The sequence below is a fragment of the Lemur catta genome, chromosome 1 (genome assembly GCF_020740605.2).
Source record: "Lemur catta isolate mLemCat1 chromosome 1, mLemCat1.pri, whole genome shotgun sequence".
Lineage (NCBI taxonomy): Eukaryota > Metazoa > Chordata > Mammalia > Primates > Lemuridae > Lemur > Lemur catta.
In genome coordinates, this window is record NC_059128.1 from 163,727,997 (window position 1) to 163,752,689 (window position 24,693).

General features: G+C 52.2%; 1 protein-coding gene across 1 annotated transcript in view; it reads left to right on the top strand.

Annotated features, from left to right (window-relative positions):
* COLQ (collagen like tail subunit of asymmetric acetylcholinesterase) overlaps positions 1 to 14,234 on the top strand; it is a 33,093-nt gene extending 18,859 nt beyond the window's left edge. Inside the window, exons 12-17 of the mRNA XM_045559562.1 lie at positions 994 to 1,099; positions 7,854 to 7,993; positions 8,964 to 9,083; positions 9,539 to 9,659; positions 11,248 to 11,350; positions 12,721 to 14,234. Coding sequence (XP_045415518.1) covers positions 994 to 1,099; positions 7,854 to 7,993; positions 8,964 to 9,083; positions 9,539 to 9,659; positions 11,248 to 11,350; positions 12,721 to 12,790 — 660 coding nt within the window. The 3' untranslated portion in view covers positions 12,791 to 14,234. The remainder of the gene's footprint in view (positions 1 to 993; positions 1,100 to 7,853; positions 7,994 to 8,963; positions 9,084 to 9,538; positions 9,660 to 11,247; positions 11,351 to 12,720) is intronic.
* Positions 14,235 to 24,693: the final 10,459 nt, after the last annotated feature.

Genomic DNA, 24,693 nt, shown 5'->3' on the forward strand with positions numbered 1-24,693 from the left:
TATTTACCATTTTGCAGATGACAAAACTGAGGCACAGAGCAATGACAGGAGTTATCCAGGGTCTCATAGTCAAGGTGAAAATTCCACGTTTACAGATCAGAAAATCTGCCTACCCTTTGTGTTTTCAGTGTTTTTCTTCTCCCTCATTTCATGGGGAAGGGAGGTGAACAAGACAGATTCAAGCCCACAGGGAGCTTATGTCTCAGGGGCAGACACTGATGAAATGGCCACATAGATAATCTATATGCTCTGACCTGGGATAAATGTGAAGGAAAAGGGTCAAGGTATGAAAGCCTGTGGTGGGGAGAACTGACTCGGTCTGAGAAGGCCAGGGAAGGCTTTGCCACAGGGACATTTGAACTAAGAGTCAGAGGGTGGGGTGGCAGTTAACTAAGCAGAGGGGAGGGGGATGAGTTTGGGGCAGAGAGAAAGGTCTTGAGAAGGGGGTAACAGGCATGGTGCTCTTGAAGACCAAAAAGACTAAAATGAGGCCGGAAAGCCTGGCCATGCAGGGCATTAGAGACTGAAGTAAGGAGCGAGGTCTTTATCCTAAGAGCAACAAGAAGCCATTAAAAGGGAACAGTTCTCTTGGTGAATGAAAGTGGTCCTGTCGAGCAGGCAGAGGCCTGAGTTCTAGGCCCAACTCTGCCACCTCCATGCTAGAGGACTCACATTAATTGCTGCTCTTTTCTGAGCCTCAGTTTCCTCATCTGCCCAGGCCAGGGCATGGATTAGATTGATTCCTTTCAGCTGTCATGTGTCATATTTCTAGGACAGAGCAAGAACTAAGGTCTGTAAACTTGTAACCATCACTGTGTCAAATGTCACTTGCCCTGAGCTTTTCAGAAGCTTGGTGGTCAAGACCTCTGGGGCTGCATCCTGCCCTGGGCTCTTCCCCCTCAGTGCAAGGTGGTCCCTGATTTAGAGACAGATTGGGGAAGGAAGTTTGCTATGTCATGCCGTCATAACGGGTTCCGCCCTTCTTTCCGTCAGGGACAGAAGGGAGATAGTGGAGTTACGGGCCCACCCGGCAAGCCTGGGGCTTCTGGTCAACCCGGCCGCCCAGGCCCCCCGGGACCCCCAGGCCCCCCGTCTGCAGGTAAGCGCTACCCTGCTTCACTTGCTCTCGTGTCACACTCCCGGCCAGCTTCTGCAGAGAGGGCACGAGGAGATGCCAGCAGAGCTCTGCCTTGTGTTTCAAGTTTTTAGAAATTGCCAGAGGCATTTTAATATCTTTATAATTTCTCTACAATTTAGCTCATTCAACTTTTATACAAGAGAGTTAAATGCTGTTCTGGATTTGTTTTAGCATTTTGGAGAACAAATAGAGACAAGAAAAAGAAAAAAATGGCATTGGTGATGTCATTTATACATTACGTGAACAATAACAGGCACATAGTTCATCAACTAACACCTTTTTCTAGAAAAACATGTTTCAAGGCTCCAAACAATTCTCTTAAACCTAGAAGTAAAGATGACATTTGCAGATTTTTCTATCTTACAGTGTTATGAAAGAGTTCTTATTTGTTTGCATTGAATATAGAAAGAAATTCCTTGAAAAATAAAAATTCTGCTATTGAGGAGGGCATAGGTACACTGCTACCTTGTTTTACCTTGTTTGGTTTGACTAGGTAAGCCTTTATCTTGTTCCCTTGTCAGCTCCGCGCAAGGCCTCTCACAGGACAGCCTCTGGAAAGACAGCATCTCTAGGTCCAAGAAGACTGTTTGCTGACTGTGCAAGGTTTTCTGTCCTCAGTTGTACAAAAGGAAACCAACAGTCTTTATTCCAACTTTTTTAAGAAAATGAAGAAATTTTAAAATTCCATAGTGCACTTTTCCCCCCATGTTTACAAGAATATATTTTCAGCGACATCACGGGATGGGCAAGAAATGTCATATTTTCTTCAAACCAAATTAAAGCTGATTCTGAGACTGTAACCTCCCAGGATAGCAGGAAAATTCAATCTTAGGCATTGTTGGGATTCTCACCACTCCTCCAACTGCTGCAAAAGGGTTGGACAAAGATCCTGGTGACTTATGACAGAAAAATGTCAGGGTGAGTCCCTCCAGCCTTTGTTCTACCCTGCTGTCCAAATCCTGTGGTCCATGGATACTTGGTGTCCTCGTGCCATGAGTGGTTATTGGAAAACTTCCAAAGCTAGGCATCTTGGTCCCTACAGTTCAGCTTCCCAAGGAGCACCCACAACCATTCTTTCTGAGACCTTGTCTCTCCGTGAGGATATGAGGGTCCTTATCCTCTCCATGTCTAGGGAAATCTCTCCTCTTCCACTTTCTGGTCCCCTCCCTCCTCATCCTCCTCATATACCAGCATCCAGTTAGGAGCTTCGCCCTCCTGAGAACAGAAGGCAGAAAGGCAAGTTTGTCTTCAGATAGTACCTGCTTTTAGCAAGGACAAGAAAGCACAAAGTCTCACTACCGTTTTGAAATTGGGAGAGGAGGAAATACTGAGAGAACAAACATCAGTGAGTATGGTGATAACTTATTTTGCCACACCCTCCATGTTGTTAAGGGAACTAGATTTGAGATGCAGCCCGGGCCACATGTCCACATCCATAATCTGTTTCTGTGCATTGGCTGGATGGCCTAGGTGGGGGTCCTTTCAACTAGTCCTCGTACTTCTTGGTTCTGGCGTGCATGGCATCCCCCTGGAGGCCCATGACCATAGGCTGCCAACCCCAGAGACTGAGCACATGGCCTGAAGCCTGGTTTTTGCCTTCAGAAGGGACTCTCTTGGGCCCTTGGGGTGTTTCGGTGCTCAAGAAACTGAGGAGTGGCCGGGCGCGGTGGCTCACACCTGTAATCCTAGCACTCTGGGAGGCCAAGGCAGGAGGATCACTCGAGGTCAGGAGTTTGAGACCAGCCTGAGTAAGAGCGAGACTTGGTCTCTACTAAAAATAGAAAGAATTTATCTAGACAGTTAAAAATATATAGAGAAAAAACATCAGCTGGGCATGGTGGCTCATGCCTGTAGTCCCAGCTACTCGGGAGGCTGAGGCAGTAGGATCGCTTGAGCCCAGGAGTTTGAGGTTGCCGTGAGCTAGGCTGATGCCCCGGCACTGTAGTCCAGGCAACAGAGCGAGACTCTGTCTCAAAAAAAAAAAAAAAAAAGAAACTGAGGAGTAGTCCAGAGGCATGGGGCAGGTAGATGCATAGAGAGGTTCTTTGCAAACTGAGACCTTAATGGTCTCACTGTATTTATCTACTAGAAGGGCCAGCCCTCCTGGGGTCAGGGGTTGCATGAGAAGGGCAGGGCCCAGGGCTGTCAGCAGCCCCTCAGGTGCCCAATGTTGGGTCTTGCCCATCCTTAGTGTATTGCAATCCCATTCTTTTAGCAGTCCCAGGAGAGTCCTAGTTTCTCTCCCTGGCCTTCCAGCTCCTTCTCTTCTGCCCAGTATGCCCACCTTCCTTTCACCTCCAGTACCCCACCCCCACCCCACCCTCTGCCAGATCCCAGCCTCACTGCCGTCTGCCCTTCAGTGGACACCCTGCTCTCTCCGCTGAGCTGTAGCCCACTGCTGTGTTCTCTCTGGGTTCACACGGCCTGACATGGCTCTCCTGTCACCTCCTGTCCAGGCAACAAAAGCGTCCGCTTCCTTCAAGGCCCTCTCATCGGTAAGGCCTCCCTTGGCCCCTAAGAGGACCGGTCACCCTCCCTGAACCCAGGTTGCACATTGCTGTTCTGTTCCCTCCACTGGTAACTGCTTTCTGCAGAGGTGTTTCATCTTCCTGCTGGGCAGCAAGTTCTTTCAGGGCAGAGTCAGTGTCTGAGTCAGCTGCACATCCCCCATGGCACCTGGTAGTGCGGTGGGCAGGGCCGGCCCCTGCGGGTGCTCCTCCTCCATCTCCTCATAGCTTGGCATAGGATGTTGGCAAACCCCACTTCCCCCACTTGCTCTGGGGCCGTGGCTCTGGAGGAATTGTTGGGTTACAGCCAGCAGCCGGGCAGGGTATGGGCCGTCTCTTTGGACTGATGTCCCCTCTCTATGCCTTCCTTTGAGTCATTTCTTTTCTGAGAAGTCTTCCAGAGTGAAGGGGCTAAAGAGGGGAAAGAGGAAAAATGGGGCAATAATCCTGCTGTTTGGAAAAATTTTGGAGGGGTGGGAAGAGAAGGGAAGGAAGGAGTTTAAAAGAGACATCCCTGTGCCTGGCACCAGTCAGATAATTTTCCGAAGTTGGAATAGGTCCCCAGAGTGATTCCCGATGCTACCTTTGAGAATCTGATAAAAGTCCTAAACCCACTCTCAGGGAAAAATGTGTGTACCTACACCCAAGATTCTGCACACTATTTCTCAGGGTTCCAGAACCCCTGCCCCAGATCCATCTTGGGATGTCCCTGGGCTCTAGAGACCTCAGGTTAAACTCCCCTGGTCTAGTCCATCCCTCCCTTTCTAGACAGAAACCTGAGCCTCAGAGAAGAGTGACTTCACAAGGTCACAGAGCTGACTGGTGGCCACTCTGGGCCAGGATCAGTCTGTGACCCTTCTGACTCCCCACCCGGCCATGCAGCCTCTGGAGGTTGTCGAGCTGGCTCCTCTGCCTTGTCCCAGATTCCCCTCTCCTCACCTGCTCCACTGAGGCAGCTGATGGAAGGGGAGGCTCCCTGGGGCAAGAGGGAGTGCGGGGTGCTCTGGCTGCAGGGCGTGCGATGAGGCCAGGCCCACGAGCTCCCAGAGGCCGAGGTGGGAAGTTCAGGTTGCTGTGCCCTTCAGCGCAGCCTGGCAGAAAGCAGGGGTAACGGATGCCCTCCAACAGCTGGGAGGAAGCTGCAGGGAAACTGCAGTGGTGGCAGCAGGCTCCCTGCCACGTCCTGTCGGGAGGCTCCCTGGGGTTCTGGTGCCCAGCACTGTGGGACCAGATGGTGCCAGGGGAGGTGGAACGGGTGGGAGTGTTAATTACCCGAGTTACAGGGAAAGAGGGGCTGGGGGTGGGGAGGGAACAAGGGCAAAATGCCTGTAGGATGTAATTTGCGATAATCAAATCACAAATTTGGCCGATGCCTTCCTGCACCCAGACTATACATAAGTGAATCAGTGTGGTACCTGGGAATTGCCGGCTTCCTGAGAGCATCAATATTCTTGGACGTTTGTCTTTTGAACAGCACAGTGTTAAGTCGAACGTGAATTCAAATCTCAGCCTCACCATTAATTGGCTGGCTAATGCAACAGACTCCTGACTCGCTCTGGGCCATGGTTCTGGAAGAGTTGGGGTCACAGAGCCTTCCAGAGGGCTGCCCCAATGCCACTCTCACGTTCTCGGTTACAGAGCTTTCCCACCTCAATTCCCCCAAGTGTGTAATTACCCAGACTATCCCTAGGCTGATAGAGTGTCTGACTCTTTGGCCTCTTCTGAAAATATCAGAGCTGGAGCTTTTCCCACAGAATTGTATTGATATTTCTTGTTAGAACAAACAACCAAAGCTTGGCATAAGATGGCAAACCTCCCTGTCCCTCATCCTGTCAGCATTCTGATCTTGGGCATATCTGTCAACCAGCTCAGGAAGGCTCAGGGTGTTGGGGTCTTTCTGTTGGGGTCTCCTCCAGCTACAGCTACCTCCCTGGGGTGCTGGCCAGATCTCTCCCCTGGGGTCAGTTCACGTCTTACCCTTCTGGGATCTGGAAACTGTGTTCCCAGTTCCCAGCTGCCCCAGATGTCATACTGCCTCGGTCATAGGTAGTCATACTACCCCCTGACTGGCTGGTCTCCAAATCCCCCCTTATTTTCCCAGGAGAAGGAGTCCTTATTTCTCTTTTCATTCCCCATCTTTTCTTCTCTTCTTGCTCTTCCTGTCAGAGGGCTCTTGCTCTAGTACTTTTCTGCCAGCCGGAGTGTGACTTCTAGCTTTTTCCAAAGACTTTTTCTCACCAATTAGTCTGCATTCATTCATTCATTCCATCATCAAATATGTACATGCCCTTACTATGTGCCAAGCCCTGGAGGGGGGCGGTGAAAACAGGCCCTGCCCTTGTGGAGCCGACATTCTACTAAGAGAGGTAGACCTCGAATGAATAATTTCACAATATGTAGAATCACAAACAGAGGTAAGTGCCGATGGGGGTGTAGTTCAGGAGTAGAACATTTGACTGCAGAGATAAGTGCTGGAAAGGAAAGGGATAGGGAACCGCGAAACTGTATCCGGGGTGAACATGACAGAGTGTGAGGATTCAAAAGGGCTTTCCTCAGGGAAGTGATGTTTGAACCCACATCAGAAAGTAGTTAGGCGGCACCTGGGAAGGAGAGGGATGGAGGATGGAGGGAGGGTGATCTGGTGGGGGAATGGCCTGTGCAAGGATCATTTCGCCAGACCAGCAGTTCTCAGCCTAGGTGCACACTGGAATCATCTTGAGAGCTTTTACAAGTATGGATCCTGGCCAGGCGAAGTGGCTCATGCCTGTAATCTTAGCGCTTTGGGAGGATCGCTTGAGGCCAGGAGTTCAAGCAGCCTCAGCAACAGCGAGACCCTGTCTCTACGAAAGACAGAAAAATTAGCTGAGCATGGTGGTGTGTGCCTGTAGTCCCAGCCACTCAGGAGGCTGAGGCAGGAGAGTCATTGAAGCCCAGGAGTTTAAGGTTGCAGTGAGCTATGACAATGCCACTGCCCTCTAGCCAGAGCAATATAGCAAGGCCCTGTCTGAAAAAAAAAAAAAAAAAAAGTATGGTTCCCTTATGCTAAAGTGGCATGTTTAAATAAATAAATATAATTAATTATTTAAATGAAAGCACGGACACCTAGGTTATATTCTCAGAAGACGTGATGGAATTGGTCTGGGATGTGGCCTGGGTATCGGGGCCTTTAAATGTCAAGGTGAGACCTACCACCCTGGCTCCGCCTACACTGCTAGGGAATAAATTTCCTAATCAATTTTTTTTAGTATATTTCCTGACTTTTCTCAATACCAGGGCAAAGTAAGTGGGCTGAGCATATACTAATGTTCCATTTTCTTCTTGAAGAAGTAAAAGAAGCTCACACCCAGAAATTCCCCTCTAAAGGTCCTATATATAAGAAAAGCAAAATTAAAAAAACAACAAAAGTTATCAGTCAGCAATGTACTCATCTGCCAGAAGCCCCCTGTTAATAATGGTCTAAACAAATATGGCCGGGCGTGGTGGCTCACGCCTGTAATCCCAGCACTCTGGGAGGCCGAGGCAGGAGGATCACTTGAGCTCAGGAGTTCAAGACCAGCCTGAGCAAGAGCAAGACCCCGTCTCTACTAAAAAATAGAAAATATTAGCTGAGCATGGTGGTGCACGCCTGTAGTCCCAGCTACTCGGGAGGCTGAGGCAGGAGGATGGCTTGAGCCCAGGAGTTTGAGGTTGCTGTGAGCCAATGCCATGGCACTCTAGCCTGGACAACAAAGCGAGACTCTGTCTCCAAAATAAATAAATAAATAAATAAATAAATAAATAAATAAATAAACAGGGCATAGTTTTTCTCCAACAAAGAAATCCAGAGGTGGGCAGTAGCTGGCTTTGGTTCAGGCTCTAACTGTCACTGTCAGGCCCCAGGCCTCATGAGCCCTAATCTTTCGTGCACATTGGCTTGTCTTCTTGTGCTTGTTACTTCATGGTCACAATATGGCTGCTGCAGCACCAGATATCTTATTTGTCTTCAAGGCAGGAAGGAGTAGGAAGCTGTGTTTCCAGCCAGCTATTTTTCTTACCTTATCTCCTCTGCATCTTGGATCAAGAGCATCTCTTTGAACCTCTCCCTCAGGCTTACCTTGAAAGGCTGTGGACTTTAACTTTCTTTCTGTTGCAAAGTTGCTCACATCTCCCTGGACTGTTAGGTTTTCTCTTCCTTGGCTCTAGTAACACAGCAGTCTCTTGCTTCCTAGGACAACTTGTCATGGGACCCAAAGGGGAAAGAGGATTTCCCGGGCCTCCAGGAAGATGTCTCTGTGGACCCCCTGTGAATGTGAATAACCCTTCCTACGGGGAATCCGTGTATGGGCCCAGTTCCCCGCGAGTTCCTGTGGTAAGGCTTTGTGGGAGAAGACTGGGGTGATTATCCATAAGGACCTCTCATCTGATCCTCTTAGGGCTTTGTAAAATCCTTTCAGTAAAATTGATTTTCCTCCATTACTCTGGGTAGACACTCGTTGTAGGAAATTGGAAAATCAAAAGAAGAAAACCAAATTGGCCATTTGGTTGTGGGTCCCCTTTTGTGTATTTTCTTTGTCTTTTTTTTTTAAGAATAATGTATATATGATTGATATTATATTGCATAAAAATGTTGTACTCTAGGTATCTCAGTTGAAATCCTACCATGTTTCTACACTCTATAAACATCACTTTAAACTTGGTATTACAGAAAATGTCTAATCAATATAAAAGCAGAATAAGTAGTGTAATGAACACCTATGTACCCTCCACCCAGCTTTAGTAATTATCAACTCATGGCTAGCCTAGTTTCCTTATTTTCTCTTTATGCCTACCCACTACTGCCCACCCTCCCCTGGATTACTTTGAAGTAGACCTGGGACATCAATTCATCATAAACATCGTCAGAGGGGCTGCGTAGTCACCCGCCCACCGTGTGGCTGTGCTTGGAGCACTCGAACCACTGCCCGTGGCTGGATATTTATAGGGTGCTCCCGAGCTTTTCACTGATGTAAAGAATCCTGTAATGAACAACTCCAAGCGTGATAATTTTGTTAATCATTTTCAGATGTTGCATTACTTAACTGTATGACATCACATTTTAATTTAAGTTTTGGGAACATTCAAAATGTTTAAAAATGTTAAAGCATAGTAGATGTTTTAATTTCAAACTCGGGCATTAGACACAGGATTGAGAAGGTGTGGGAACCGGGATCTTCCTCCCCACTTGGGAAGGAATGCCAGGGCGTAGCGTGTCATCCCCCTTCCCGCTGTTAACCAGGCCAGCTTTTCCCTGCCCCTGTGAAAGTGTTTTCTAGCATCCTCACCAGTGTGTGTTCTGTCAGATTTTTGTGGTCAACAACCAGGAAGAGCTCGAGAGGCTGAACACCCAAAACGCCATTGCCTTCCGCAGAGACCAGAGATCTCTGTACTTCAAGGACAGCCTTGGCTGGCTCCCCATCCAGGTACCCTCAGGCGAGCACCTCAGGACACACCCCACCTCCCCCTGCCCAGGAAAAGGCCGCAGCCAGTACCGGAAGGGAAGGCCATGCAGTCGGGCCTGGGCGGAGCTTTCTGCTGTCTGTCTCCATGGAAGGGCTAAGCATCCTCCTCACACTGTTCCTGAGCAGCTTCCATGCCCCTCACCCCCAAATAGAAGCTCCTCTCTGAGCCGAGGTTCCAGATGGTCTCCACATTCCTGCCCTGCCAGGCTGCCGTCTTGGTCTGACCCAGCATTCCACCAGCCACAGAGCTCCAGGCAACACCCTTCCCAGCCCCCCAGGAGGAAGGCAAGGGATGCTGCCCAGCAGTGCCCCCCGGACCCAGAGCGTCTGTCCCTCCCCAATGCTGACGACCTCCCTGCCTTGCGGCTGCCCGGGCATGCCATCCTCCAGTTAACGCTGTGTGTTTCTTTGGCCAGCTGACCCCTCTCTACCCTGTGGATTATGCTGTAGACCAGCACAGCACCTGTGGGGACGGGGTCCTGCAGCCTGGGGAGGAGTGTGACGACGGTAACAACAATGTGGGTGACGACTGCATCAGTGAGTGAGGCCCAGCCCAGGAGGCCCTGAGGCCTGAACAGCCAGTGGGGTGGGGCTTGGGGCAAGCTCTGGACACCAGCTCTGGTGGTTTGGGACCATTCTAGAGCCAGCGAGGGTGTAGCTGGGCTCCCTTGTGCCCGCCTGCCCCAATTTCAGGCCAAATGTTAACTCTTCCACCACCCAAGCCGGTCAACAGGGGTAGGTGTCAAGCATCCTGCCCCCAGCGAGGCCTTCCTTACCCCCAAGTGCAGCCACCAGGCCCTCCCGATGCTACTTCTTGGCAAAACCCATGTTTCAGGCACAAGAGACAAAGGTGATGGGCTCTCAGTTGCATGCAGGAATGAAAGGCAAAGGGAATGAGGACTGAGGACTGGCTTTTACCAGCAGAGCTCTAGCAGCAGCGCCCTCGGTAAGGCGAGGGTGCCGGCCAGAGCTGCCGTCCTCATGGGTGCTGCCGAGATGGCAGGCAGCAGGCGCTGGAGGTTTGCTTTTTTTTTTTTAAACCAGGTGACAAAAGCAAGAGGTAAGATGGAAAGCATGGGCTGTAGAGTCAGGACAGAGTTTGAACGTAGGCTCTGAGAGCCACCAACTCACCCTCGGGCTCAGAACGGAGGCATGCTGAGTGGGTGGGGTGAGGGAGAGAGACTGACAGCTCTGAGCCTCACCTGCCTTGGCTGTAAAGTAGGTGTGACGTGCTGGCTGCTTGAGTCTTTCCAGAGTCTGAGCTAACGCTGGCATGGGTTGTCTGGATGCAGCAAGGGTTCAACATCCGTTCATTGAGGACATTCGGGACTTGCATTTTAAGCCCCTCTTCAGCAGAGCCAAGCTCAGGCTCAGGGCTGGGTGTATGTGGATGCAAAGTCATGGTCCTTGTCCTCAAGCAGCTCAGGGGAAGGATGACAGTACAGAGTGATGAAGGTGTGCCCAAGGGTGGGTACAGGGGAGATGCTGCAGTGTCCCCCAACAACTCCAGGATGGCGACCCCTGGGAACTGGCCTTGCCTGGAGTCCTGTCTGCCTCCGGTGCAGACACTGTCAAGTAGGAGCTCTCACAGCCAGAAGGGTCTCTATGCCCTGTAAAAACGAGGGTGGGGTTCGTGTTCCAAGACCCTCCCTGCATGTGAGAACAGAGGTCTTTGCTGAAGATCGTGTAGCTCCCGGGAGACACAAGGCTGGGCCCCTCAGTGTCCCCTTCCCCTGAAGCTCTCTGTTGACAGATAAGAGCCGCCATGTCCCCTCACTGGTGCCTGATACTCAACAGTCTCCTGAACCCCCCCGTGGGCCACGGGGGAGGCAATGTCAATGTCCCAGTTTTGCAGATGAGGACAGGGAGGTCCCCCATCCCTCACTAGCGAGTGGCGAGGCTGGGCCGGAGCCTGGGCCTCCTTATCCTTGTTCCACGGCGCATCGGTGTGGGACCTAGGGCTGAAGGGGCTGTCCCCAGGTGAGGCTGAAGCTTAACAGAGGTCGGTTCTCCAAGGGGCGCAGTGCGCTAGGTGGATCCTTTGGGCAACATGATCCTTACAGGCTGCGGCAAGCCTGTCCCATCCCTGCTTCTTCTCAGGCTGGGCTTGCTTGTGTCCCCTCAGGCTGTCACCGGGCCTACTGTGGAGACGGTCACCGGCATGAGGGTGTGGAGGACTGTGATGGCTCCGACTTCGGCCACCTGACGTGCGAGACCTATCTGCCTGGGTAGGGCTGACCCCACTTGATATTATGACACCCCTCCCTCCTCCCTGCTCTCCCCACCCTCTCCTTTCCTTCTCTCCTTCACGGAAATGTTTGAGTGCCTCTCCCGTTCCTGGTACTTTCTAGACACTGAGGTACAGTGATGAATGACCCAACACATGCTCCCTGCCCAGCTGGAGCTTCTGCTCAGGGGGGACAGGCAGTAATCACACACTCAGCGTGGCCCCCTCAGGGGGCACAGCCTGCGTGCCACCGGCGCTGAGCTGGGGCACCACAGCCACCGCTCCGACCTGGGCCCAGAGGGGAGCGGCGGTCTGAGCCCCCCTGGTGCTGTGGGACGCGCAGCCCCCGTGCCCCACGGCTACGTCTGCCTCCTGGGCTGTGGGCCTGGGACGGAAGCCCAGTGGGGGGCAGAGGAATCAGGGCTTTCAATGAATCTACGTGTCTACGAGACCTGGCTCCTCTGGAACGCCCTGCCCAGCCCTCGGGCATGCCTGCGGCCGTAACACCTCATTTTGCTGCCTCGTGGCCCCTCTGAGAACATGTTCTCTCCAAGAGCCTCTTTTTGGTTGTTTCCTAGAATCCTCAGTGGGTGTCCTCGTTACTCAGGACAAGTATTCTGGTGTCCTGGCCTCCTTGTTGACATCTTCCAAGCCAACTGAGGGCCACCGCCCCATGAGGTGCTGCCTCCATGCCCGGCATGTAGCCTTCTGGCTTGTTCCGTGTTCCCCCGATGCTCGCAGACCAGAGCCGTATAACGTCTGTGGGAAAATGGGGAGGCCGCTTCCTCATAGCCAGTCCCTGATCTGCTCTTCTCTTGGTTCCAGAGTGGATCTGCTGGCCCCTCAGGCCTCTTTTTTTTTTTTTTTTTTGAGACAGGGTCTCACTCTGTGGCCCTGGCTGGAGTGCAGTGATGTCATCATAGCTCACTGCAACCTCCAGCTCCTGGGCTCAAGTGATCCTCCCGCCTCAGCCTCCCAAGTAGCTGGGACTACAGGAAAGCACCACCATATTTCTCGAGCTTAGTAGTCACATCTGGCCAGTGGCTGCGCAGATATAGAACATTTGCATCAGTAAGGTGTGTTCTAATGGACAGCACCGGCAACCTTTCAGGCCTTGAGCAAGGGGTGGTTCTCTGGTCAATGTGCTGTGAAGAGCAGGGCTGCCAGCTCCCACTCAGCTCCCTCAGTTGGGGCTCAAGGCAGAACACCCAGAGACCTGACTCAACTCCCCCAAGCCCCTCACCCCAAATGAGAAGGAGAAAAGTTTTCATGGAACCCTTGCCCCTTGGTAAGGTGGTAGCAGTGGCGGTCGGGTGAAGTCTGGCCGAGAGTCAGCAGAAGTGGCCTCAGGACGTGTCTCTACCTCCCTAGGTCGTATGGAGACCTGCGGTGCACCCGGTACTGCTACATCGACTCCACGCCCTGCCGCTACTTCACATGAGGGCCCCGCGGGGAAGGTGGGCTGCGCCCCACGTCACCGGCAGCAGCGTCTTCACTGTACCAACTGGCCTTCGCGCTGTCCTGGTCCAGTCTCCGCCAACCTTTGTGCGACAAAAACAAACTCCTGCTGCTAAGACGTGCTTTTAACTCAGTCTGACTGGAAGAATTTTAGGACCACTGCATCCTGTCTTGCTCCAAAGGACCAGAAAACCTTCCACATGCCCAGCCTGGGAACTGTCCCCCATCACTACCATGCGGCCTGACAGCCGCTACAACGCCCTTCCTCTTCCAGACAGTGGCTGACCCAGGCTGTGGACTTGGCTTAGCACTGTTAGACACACACAGGCCTCCGGGGCTGGCAGTTTGTCTCGATCTCCCGTCTGGGGAGTCTGGAGTCCGGGCCTCCCGCCCTCTGCCGTCTGCACCGGGCATGCTCACCGGGGCCGTGGCCACCGGCTCTCCCAAGGCCTGTGAACCACAAAGCAGGAAAGCAGGCACGTTCTTTCAGTGTGGCTCACAGCTTTGGACCCGCCAAGGGACCCCGCAGCTGGCCACAGGCTGGCCCAGACCCGAGTGGATGTGGCTCCCCCAGGAGAGACTTAACTGTGAAAAAGTACCGAGAAACCCGCCAGACCCAGGCCCGCCCAGCGGAGGGCGGAGGCCACGTGAGCAGCAGCAGGGCAGCGGCCGCCCCCCCTCCCTGCTTCCTTTCGAAATCCCTGGCAGCATCTTGACCTCGTGGCTCTCTCTGCACTTTGACCTGTCTTGCGAATGTCCCTCATGTCCATTTCCCATCCAGGAGACTCACGGGCACAGAGCGACCTCCCCAAGTCCACACCCGCGCAGGCTGTTGGTGTTTCCCTGGTCCTTAGGAAGACACCTCCCTCGGTTTCCCCGCCTGGGGCCCCACCGCTGAGGACACTCCCCTCGCCCAGCCCCGCGCTTCTGCTGACTCCTGTGAGTGCCCTGTGACCGCTTTTGTGTCTGCGTGGTAGCCTTGTCCTCACGTCTGCGAGCCCGTGTCGGTGCTGCATGTCTGCGAGCTGCCTTTCACCACCGCCCCTCCCGCGTGGGGCTGGGCTTTGCTGTGGAAACGCATCTCCCGGGGGAGGTCCGCCCCGCGGAAGACCTCAGGTGGGATTTGCCCGTTTGTTACCGGGTGGACGGACACCCTGGGGTTTTTACATGGCTGTTTAATGAGCCTGAGTCTTGGGGACACAGCAGGCAGGAGCCTTGGGCCCAGCAGGCCACCTGCTGGTGGTCTGTTGGTGGCCCATTTCTCCCACAGGTGACATCAGCCCGAGGGTGGTGTCTCTAGGGGCGAGTGCGTTGGTTGCTCCGGTTCCCTTGGCCCCTGCAGGTCCTGGGGAGATGTCGCTTCCCTGCTGCTTCCACCGTCACATTGAGATTTCCGGATGGGAAATCGAGAAATAAAGGCAGTTCATTTCCCCACTGTGACTCTCTCTTCCTTGGGGCGTGGGGCCAGCGCTTCAGCATTGCTGGATAGTGAGGGGTCTGAATTCAAGTCTGCTTCCCTATCTCTGCAGAGGGTTCTAGAATGTGGAAGCACTCCAGCTCCCTTAGAGACAAGGCAGGAAACTGAGGTCCAGAGATGTAGTGGGACTTGTCCGAAGTCACGAAGCTCTGTCTTGCTTGCCCAGCCCTGCCCCAGCCTTGCTTTACGACCTTGTCTAGGATGGGATGGGGATTCCCTACCGCCCTTGGACCTGACCAGCAGGGCCCTTGTCGCGCCGCACTCGCCTGCAAGGACGACGCAACAAACTGGAGTTCTTCCAACAGCAGTTTAATGAGGCATCTAGTCTAGTTACATGGCGAGAGACCCCGAACAGGAAGGACAGTGGGCTTATATACCATTGCAGGTAGTCGTGGCGGGAAGTGATTGGTAGAGGGCCCTGACAAGGCTCCCAGCAATGATTCTATTGGCTATGTGCTCACCCGTAATCAGAGACCGCTCCCAACAGCTCCCCCTTTTGTTTTGCAACACAAGCTTTGGGGACTCCAACCTCAAGGTCCGGATCCAGGGGGTGGAGTCCCTGAAGCAGGTGCAAAGGCCACCGTCTCCCGTGCAATGAGCAGAGACTCTGGGAGGTGCAACAGCTGGTAAGGGGGTGACACGCCACAATCTGGTGCAATGGGGAAACCCCTCAGAGTGCATGGGCCATGTCACGCTGTGCGAGAGGGGAGGCGGTCTTGACCTTCGGAGCGTAACATTTGTAGCCAGATGCCAGGGGATTGACCACACTCGAGGGCGGCTAGGGCTTGGGTAACCACCACTCGGTCCCTGCGGCGCTGTGCACGAACGCGCAGGAACCCCCAGATCACGAAACCTGCTCCCAGGATCCCCATGAACCCTAGGGACCCCAGGCCAGCCCAGTCCCGAAGTCCTCGGACTATTGACTGAAATGTAGGAAAGAGACCATTGGTCACTGTCAAGTCCAGGCGTGTGGAGTTAATGTGGGTGATCTCCAATTGCAACTGCCGGGTCAAGGCGGTAAATTGACTAGACCAGTGTCCTGTCAACATAGCAGATAATTGACGAGACTTGTTGGCCGCGGCGGAAGCATTATCAAACGGTACCGCGGTAATGCATAGTCCTGTGAAACGCCATTCGCAGCCCAGCTGTGCCAGCTGCCATAAGGCATCTATTTGCTCCTGGACCAAGTCCACACGTTGGTTCAGTATCATGATACCACCCTTCAGATGCGCGTTGACGGCGGATTGTGTGTCCAGAGCTGTAGCCACAGATGCCGATAGGTTGTTCAGCATCTGTGCTGTCTGAACAGAGCCTACCGCTGCAGCCGTAGCGGCTGCCAGTGCGGCAGTCACTGCCAATGTGGAAATTACAGCTGCAGTAACGCCAAAATCTCTTCGCTGTCGGAAAAGGGTCAAGGAGCTAGGAGCCTCCACCGGCCAAGGAATATGCCGAGGCATACGGGCAACAATTGCCATGGACTGGCTGGAGGCATTCCAGCAACGGGCATAGGAGCAGTTTGCCGTGGAGCAATTGAGAACACCAGGACCAGAGGAAGTAGCAGTGATCCAGATAAAAGGGGGCCAGAGGCAAACAGGTGTGGAGGGGAAAGACAGATTACGCTGCTGAATAGCGTGGACCGACGTCTCAAATGTTGAGGAGGAGTTCCATGTAAGATTGGCAAGGCCCAAAGAGGCATTAGTAGCGAACAGCCGGGGGAAGATCTGGGCATCATGGGTCACCGGCATCGGTCTCGGGAACACCGACAGGATGGCCCAGCGCCGGTCCGTCGTCACCGATGCGGCCAGCAGCAGAAAGGTCAGGAGCAGCAGCATCCCCGGCAGCGGACGCCCCATCATCTGCATCCTCCACATCCGCCAACCGCTGCACTCGCCGCGTTAAGCGTGCTGGGACCCACACTGGATCAGGAGTGTCCTGCGGGAAAACACAGACAGCTCCCCTGGACCGGCTCACAACCGGATCCGGGCCTTTCCATTTGTTAAGCAGGACATCCTTCCACAAGACCTGCTCTGATAAAGGGGAACCGGGGTTGGCGTGGCGGTCCGCAGCAGAGCGCCCCTGATCATCCAGCAAAAGAAAATTTAAAGTGAACAAGGTGAGAGAGAGCACAGGCTTAGGGGTACGTAAGCCCAAAGGGCTCGTCCCCGTCTCCCCCTTTTGTTTTTTGAGATAGGCCTTTAAGGTGCCATGGGCACGCTCTATGATACCCTGGGCCTGGGGGTTGTAGGGAAGGCCCGTGCGGTGCTCCACGCCTAGGCGTGTGCAGAATTGACGAAAAGCTTGTGAGGTATAGGCAGGGCCATTGTCAGTTTTGATAACCTGAGGTTTACCCCAGGCAGCCCAAGCCTCTAAGCAGTGGGTGATGACATGACTTACCTTTTCACCTGTCAAGGGAGTGGCATGAATTATGCCAGAGCAGGTATCAACAGAAACATGGACATAAGAAAGAGTGCCAAAGGAGGAGTAATGAGTGACGTCCATTTGCCACAAGTGGAGTGGCCGAAGACCACGAGGATTGACACCTACATGAGGTGCTGGACGAAAAGGTGCACAGGCCGCGCACTGCAGCACAATATCGCGTGCGGCTGCCCACGAGAGGCCAAATTTGAGACGTAACGTCAGTGAAGGAGTATGGTATAGAGAATGAAACTGGCGAGCTGCCTCCAACGGAGAGCCAACCCAATAAGCGTGAGTGGCATGATCCACCAGGGCATTGCCGCGCGCCATGGGGCCCGGCAAAAGGGAATGGGCCCGAATGTGCGTTATAAAAAATGGGGACCGGCGCGAATGGATGGCAGCACGGATAGCACAGAATAAGGAGAACACCGTGCTGCGAGAGTTAAGAGAATGGGCTGTTTCCAAGTGACGGACAGCCTGAACAACATAAGCAGAATCAGAGATTATATTAAGGGGCTCTGGCACGGTTCGGAGAACCAATTCAACGATAGCACATTCAACGTGCTGGGGAGAAGAGTAAGCGAAGCGGGCCGTAAACACCTGATCATTGATTACATAGCTACCGGTGCCTGTGGATGACCCGTCAGTATAAACAATGGTAGCCCCAATTAGAGGCTCAGGGGAAGTCAGATGAGGAAAGATAAGCTGATTGCCGAAGTGCAAACTGAAGAAGGGGATGTTTAGGGTAATGGTTATCTATGTCTCCTGGGAAGATACAACAGAGTACTGCCCAAGAATCTAAGGAAGAGCAAAGGACTTGAGTCTGGGACTTGGTGTATGGGCAATGAATAACTGTAGGGTAAATACCGAAGTGGGAAAGGGACAACGAAAGCCCAGATAAGGCCAAATCCGCAACCTGCGTAGGATAATGTTCTATAGCACGCCGCGGAGAAGCATGTGAATGAATCCACAGCAAAGGCCCGTCCTGCCAGAGTACTGCCGTGGGCGCCACGGGTGTAAGCGGCATTGCACCCATAAGCCTTGACAGCTTCAGCCAAAGCTTTTAGTTGCTTGTAATCTAGGTGTTCGTGAAAGCGATGTTGATTAGCGTCCTCAAAGACGGGGAAAGCAAACTCCCTCTGTATCTTCTTTCTAGCTCGGGGAGGCACAAACGAGGTTCCGCCCTCCATATTTAGAGGGGCGGATCCCGCAACGGGAAAAGGAGGGGCAGTAGCGTACGGGGGCGGGCGATTACGCTCCGCCTCATATCTAGCCGCCGCCTCCTCCAGCTCCGCCTTCTCCTGCGGAGACAGCCCCTCCTCCGCCTCGCGAGAACGCGAACGGGAAGAAGAGCGAGACGATGAAGAAGAACAGGAAGAAGAAGGACGAGAGGAAGAAGAGGAAGCCGACATGTGGAGGGAGGCCATTTTGAGAGCCACCTCCTCCATGTCCCTTTCAGGCGGCGGACGTCCCCGCCGTTCCTGTTTACCCGCGGACTTACGTTTCTTGACCCACTTTGCCTCTCTCAGACATACTATCTTGATAATCACTGAGTACTTGCTGACCTTCCCGGACCGGACCGCTGCAACGGTCGTCCTCTAAACAGGAGCGCACCAGTGCCCACACAGGGAGAACACACTCCCAAAGGGGACCAGACTCTCGGGCACGGCGAAGGTCCTGCTCTAGCTTATCCCAACTCGGAATCGTTAAAGACCCCAAGTGGAGAAACCATGGGGCCACCCGGTCCACGTCCTGCACAAAATGGCGCAGGACACGGTCAGGGATAACTAGGAGAGTTCCCCATGGGGTAGGTCACAAGCACCCGGTGCCGGCGTCAGAAGAGGGCAGGGGTCCAAAATAAAGCCGCCCCAGCTGCTGTGGTTCTGAACTCACCTCCAAAGAGGTCGTCTCCGCCGGTGCGAGAAGTTCCCGGGTTTCGGCACCACTTGTCGCGCCGCACTCGCCTGCAAGGACGACGCAACAAACTGGAGTTCTTCCAACAGCGGTTTAATGAGGCATCTAGTCTAGTTACATGGCGAGAGACCCCGAACAGGAAGGACCGTGGGCTTATATACCATTGCAGGTAGTCGTGGCGGGAAGTGATTGGTAGAGGGCCCTGACAAGGCTCCCAGCAATGATTCTATTGGCTATGTGCTCACCCGTAATCAGAGACCGCTCCCAACAGGCCCTCTCCTGGCTCCTAAGGCTGGAGGGTGCCACTCTGGCCCTCCGTTGGCCACGAGCCTCCCCACAGGGCAAGGTGTCCGTGGGCCTGCACAGTCCCCTCCTGGACCGCTCCGGGCACCCAGGGAGCCGCAGTTCCTGCCCGAGTGGTCCTGAGCCTGCTCCCAGGGCCTGCGCAGCCCTGGTCCCCCGTCTGTCCTCCTGAGTATGACTTGCACACACTCGGGCCTGAGTGGTGGCCAGGGAAAAGCTATCTGTAGAGATCACAGAGCCCCTGGATGAGGGCTGGTGTTTCCACGTGAGGCCGCTGCCGGTGTGGGTCGGGCCGGAGGGTAAAACGGAAGGGGGTCGGGCGGGGAGCTGGGCCTTGCTCTCCCAGCGCTGCCCCAGGACGTCATGAAACCTAAAATTCCAAATTCAAACCTGGCCTTCTGGTCCCTGTGAGAGTGTGTTTATTGGGGTAAGCAGACAGAACATATTTAATTAATAGTTTTAGCCAGGAGTGGTGGTGCGTGGCTGTAGTCCCAGTTACGTGGGAGGCTAGGCAGGTGGATCACTTGAGGCCAGGGGTTTGAGGCCAGCCTGGGCAACATAGTGAAACCCTCATCTCTAAGAAAAACAAAAACAAAAACCCAAAAAACAAAAATTAGTTTGTTCATTTGATTATAATGTAAATATTTAGACATTTGGTATGTGAGTGTCTGTATATGCTCTTGTCTGAAATATTAGGGGTGGGCCTGTCTCCTGCTATTTCAAGGGAGGGTTCTGAAAGGCTCAAGATATGAAAGGATTTGAAGGCGTGTGCTTTAATAATATACGTAATAATAGCAGTTCTTCCCCTTTGGCATTTTGAAATGGAAAGATGAGAGATCAGGGAAGATGCGTGGCTCCCCAGCCCTCCCTGAAATGCTAACTCTGTGCCGTAGGGTGTGGGTTCCCCATGAACAGAAGTGGCCGTGCTGCCTGTAAGTAGGCCAGGCAGCCATGGAATAGGTATCCAAGAGCTCGTCTGTACCAGAAAAATGTTTCCTGAGATAATTTGCTGGTCCAGTAGGAGGCTGAGATGCTACAGTATAGAGGGAAGAACACTGAACTGGGAGTCCAAGTACCTGTGTTCAGACTTGGTTCATCACTTCTCACAGCCTCAATTTCCTGAAAGAGCGTTTAGACAAGGGCTGAATTTTCTTCCAACTCTAACAGCTTGTGAGTACGGACTCTGCTCTCCAGCTCTGACAGCACGTGCCCTAGGAGTGGTGATGGATTCCCTCAGCTACTCCCGAGGTTGTCACATGAGTGGCTTAGAATATGACATGGTCTTCAGAGATGCAGTTGGTCACCAAAGGAGGCTCTGCTTGTCCAGATGCTTTTGTTGGCAAGAAACAGAAAACCTAACCTGAATACTACAAGGTGATATTTATTGGCTCATATGACTTAAAAAGTCCAGTGGTGGGGTGGAGATCAGGCATGGTTCAATCAGGGCCCCCACTCCATTTCTCTGCTCTCCTCTCGGCTAGATAGTCTTGCCATGAGCCTCCTTGGCCTGTTTTAGGTCCCATGCCTATTCCTGAACCAATTCCTATTTATCAGGAGATTGGCACCTGCTGATGGAATTAGAGCTGGGTTCCTGAACCCATGGTGGCAAAGGTTATGCAATTACTCTTAGTTTATCCCTTGGGGTTTCTCCAGAAGCTCACAGGCTTCGTGGGGAAGGGGTGGCTACTGGACTGAATATGGGAGAGCAAGAACGGGGAGAATGGGTGCCAGGCACACACAGTGTCCGTGACAGTGGGCGTCTTTCTGGTTTTGCTTCTCCTTTCGGCAGGAATAGGTGCTGAGCCACTTGGGAATATTTGGGGAAACTGCCCGAACCCAGAATGTTCTTGATTGATTCTGATAGGTGCACTCAGAGAGGCTGACTTTCACAGGGTGCCGTAGGTCAAGTAAGATGTGGTGTGAAAAAGCAGGGACTGGAATCACACATCTGGGTTTGAGTCTTGGCTGTGCTGCTAACTCGCTGTTTAATTATCCTGCATAATTTACTTCACTTCTTTGAATCTCTGCTTGCTCATCTATAAACTGAGAATAACAGTACCTTATTTCAAGGTTGTGGTGAATTTTAGTGATAATATGGTTAAAATTCCTGCCACCTAGAAGCTGTTTAGGAAGTGTTGGATTTTGTCTGTGTCATTATTTAGTGGCTCAGGCTGAATCAATCACCTCTCTGAGGACCTAGGGGTATTTTTCTCCTCTCTTTGAGGCTGATTACATGATTTCACTTTGGACAGCAGTTTAGACCACAGTCTTTATTGCAAAGCAGTGAGAAAGGGCAGTGGAGCCAGGAGCAGTGCTGTGTACCTATAGTCCCAGCTACTTGGGAGGCTGAGGCAAGAGGATCACTTGAGGCCAGGAGTTTGAGACTGCAGTGCACTATGATTGCTACTGTGAATAGCCACTGCACTCCAGCCTGGGCATCATAGTAAGACTCCATCTCTAAAAACAAACAAACAAACAAACAAACAAAAAGAGCAGTGGTTCTCACACTCTGCACAATAGCTCCTCTGATACACACCACCAGGGCTGAATAGACTAACAGGTTACTACTGACTTGTAGTAGGGAAACCAAACACCCAAAGAACAATGGGCATTTCATCAAACCAAGAAAGACAAGATTCTGATAGGGTCTGGGAAGGGATGGGGTTTCAGTAGAATGGGAATGGAGCGGCGATGAGAGGCTCAAAGCAAAGCAGGCCGTGCATAAGGGGGCAACACAGGCCTGAGCTGTGCAGGGGACCAGGTCCGGATCCCTCAGAGCCTTGGAGTTAGATAAATATTGAGTGTCGTGCCTGAAAACACCACCAGAAGTTCTGCATCTAGGTTGGAAATTGAAACTGCTTCTGTGTGTCAAAGTGACTCACAGGCCCAGATCTTCCAGGCAAGAGCAGAGTATTCTATTCTTACTTACAGGATTTCAAACTGCAAAGTTTTGACAGCCTCTGACTTCAGTCACAAAGTTTCGTGGGAATTTTTTTCAGGTGGAGAGAGTCACAAAACAAGGCTGGGGATGTCACTGGAAAGAAAGCAGCACTCACTCAAAGAAAAGAGTGATTATGACACTTTGCAACTGCAGCGGTGATCTTGGGAGAAATATTGCTTTCCATTTGCGGTTGGTTTTCTGAGTGTCAGCTGCGGCAGTGTGATGCATGGCAGGGACACAGGGCTGACTTTCCCTCTCTCAGTCTGGACCGATTTTCTCTCTCTTCCAGTATTGGGCTGGTTTTGATGTTTTCACCAGTAACAGAGGCCCATGCTTGGCTCAGCTGCCACCCAAGGATCCAGCCTGTCCCTGGGGCTCTCTAGGCCTGCCCAGAAGCTCCCACCATAACCAGGGAAGTGTGGGGATGGGGTTTGGCCCCAGGTCTCTTCTCTATGCACCTGCAAGGTTATTTGAGTAACAAATTTGTAAGCAAAGTAATAAGGTTTTTGAAGGAAGCTTGGTCACTAGGCACTTAGGAACTAGTGCTGAAGGTAGCAGAACAGAGTTTCTGAGTGTCTCCTGGCAAAGACACACAGGGCATCCATCACTCTACTAGGGCCACGGAGGGCACGAATGGATCAAATTGCTAAAGAGTCTCCAGAGCTCATTACAATGAACGGGCCAACCTGTGCCCCAGTGACAGTTTTACTGGAGTGGTCCAGCCCCATCCCTGCCCCCAGTAGAGTGAACCAATTAGAATTTTCAGTGAAACTCAGTTCTTGCACTTGTGTAGTGACAATCAGCTCACAGGTCAAGGACCTTGGTAATTCAACAAGGAGATTGCTGCACTTAAGCACCCACCATTACCATCCCTAGGCCCAGAGGTTCTGGAAGCATGGTTTATTCTCCTGCATCCTCATTTGTAACCATTCTAAGAGTTGCAAATCACAGGAGTGGTGGGCTAAGGACTCCCCACTTCCACCTCATCCAACCCTGCCCGAGAAAACAGTGAAAGAACTCACATTGCCTTTATCTGGGGCTTTCTCTCTGGGGGCTCACCCTGAGTTCTTTTCAGTCCCAGACAGTTGACTTTTAGAGTCAGACCATTCCACAACCAACACAACCTTAATAAAGGAAGAAATTAACTATTTCCCCTGCCCTCTATTCCTCCTTGCCCCACCACTTACCCCTTTATAGAACTAAAAAGGGGCCGCATGTAACACTGAATTCTGCTGCAAAGACATTACTACCCCATGAGAATTTCAGCTGGGGTTATTTTGGTCCCTGAATTTCTTCAAGGATGATGAGGAAATACCTTGTCTTCTCTGTCCCCCCAGCTCTCCCACATTTTGGTCTTTGACGTGTCAACCCATAAACAGTACTACATGTAGTAGGTTACCCTCAACCCTTTCTGACCCAGCAGGGGAAGCTGAAGGCAGCCATCATGGTCATGGATCATCCCTTGAGGCTCAGCAAGGGAGGCTGTTTTGTCCTGGAGCGGTGGTTCTCAAGCTTTAGTGTTCACCGGAATCAACCTGGAGGGCTTGTCACAAAGGTTACTGGGCCCCCACCGCAGAGTTTCTGATTTAGTAGGCTTAAGAATTTGCATTTCTAACAAGGACATCAGAAAATGCAGATGATATTGGGTCCAGGACCACATTTTAAGAGCTACTGCTCTGGAGAGATGGTTCATCTGAGAACAATGGCAGAAAACTAGATCGAAAGAACACAGGGAGGAAAGGTAGACACTTGGGGTGGGTGGCTTTCTGATATTCTTCCATTCAAGCAGTACAGTCTATGCCCCCTCCTCTTGAATCCAGGTAAGTTTTAGACTGCTTTGACCAATAGAATACTATGGATGTGATGCTATGTGACCTCCCAGGCTAGGTCATAAGAGGCCATGCAGCTTCTCAGAACACTCATTTTAGAGGAAGCCAGCCACTGCGGAAGACGGCCCACTACCCTGAGATGGCCATGCAGGAGAGGCGGTGTAGGCTCTGGTTGACAGTCCCAGATGAGCCTGCTGCCAGCCATCGCCACCAAGGTGCCCAACATGTGAGTGAAGACAGCTTGGACCCTTCAGTCCAGCCCATCTGCCAGCTGAGTACTACTGAGTGACCTCAGCTGAAGCCACAAGGAGCAGACTTGCCCAGCCAAGCTCTGTCCCAATCCCTAACCAACAGATTTCATGAGATAAAATGTTTGTTGTTTTAAACTACTAAGTTTTGGGGGTAGTTTATTAGTTAACAACAGATAATCAGAATAGTGCTCTGGTAAAATGGTAGGAGGAAAGCAAACTACATGCAGTAAGGGGTGAGGGTGGGTGGGGTTGCCAAGCCAAGAAGAGCCAGCTATTGGCTTGCATTTGGCACCCTCTGCAGGAATCATGAATAGAAATTTGTCTTAACTCCTGCTGACACTGCTATTTATCTGACCAGGGAAAATGCCCGAGCTGTGAGGGGTCTTAGAGATCGCATGGCCCAATGTTCTTGACCATGGGGTATGTGGATGTAGCTGATTCACTGCATTAATAGACCCAATTCTTCCCAACCTCCCTGCATCCACACCCTTGCAATGTACTTTGCAACTCCTCCCATCAATTGGTAGAATGTATTTCCCTACCCCTTGATTCTGAACTTGGCCCTGTAACTTGCTTTGGCCAATGACATGTTAGCAATTGTGATGGAAGCATTTCCTGTTTCTTCTCTCTCCTGCTCATCTGCCTTTGCCATAGTATGCCCAGGCTGTTACTGGAGGCTGAGAAACAAGCTGAGCTGTCCCCACTATGCTGGCCAAAGCCATCCTAGGTCAGCTGAACCTGTCGACAGCCAGGACA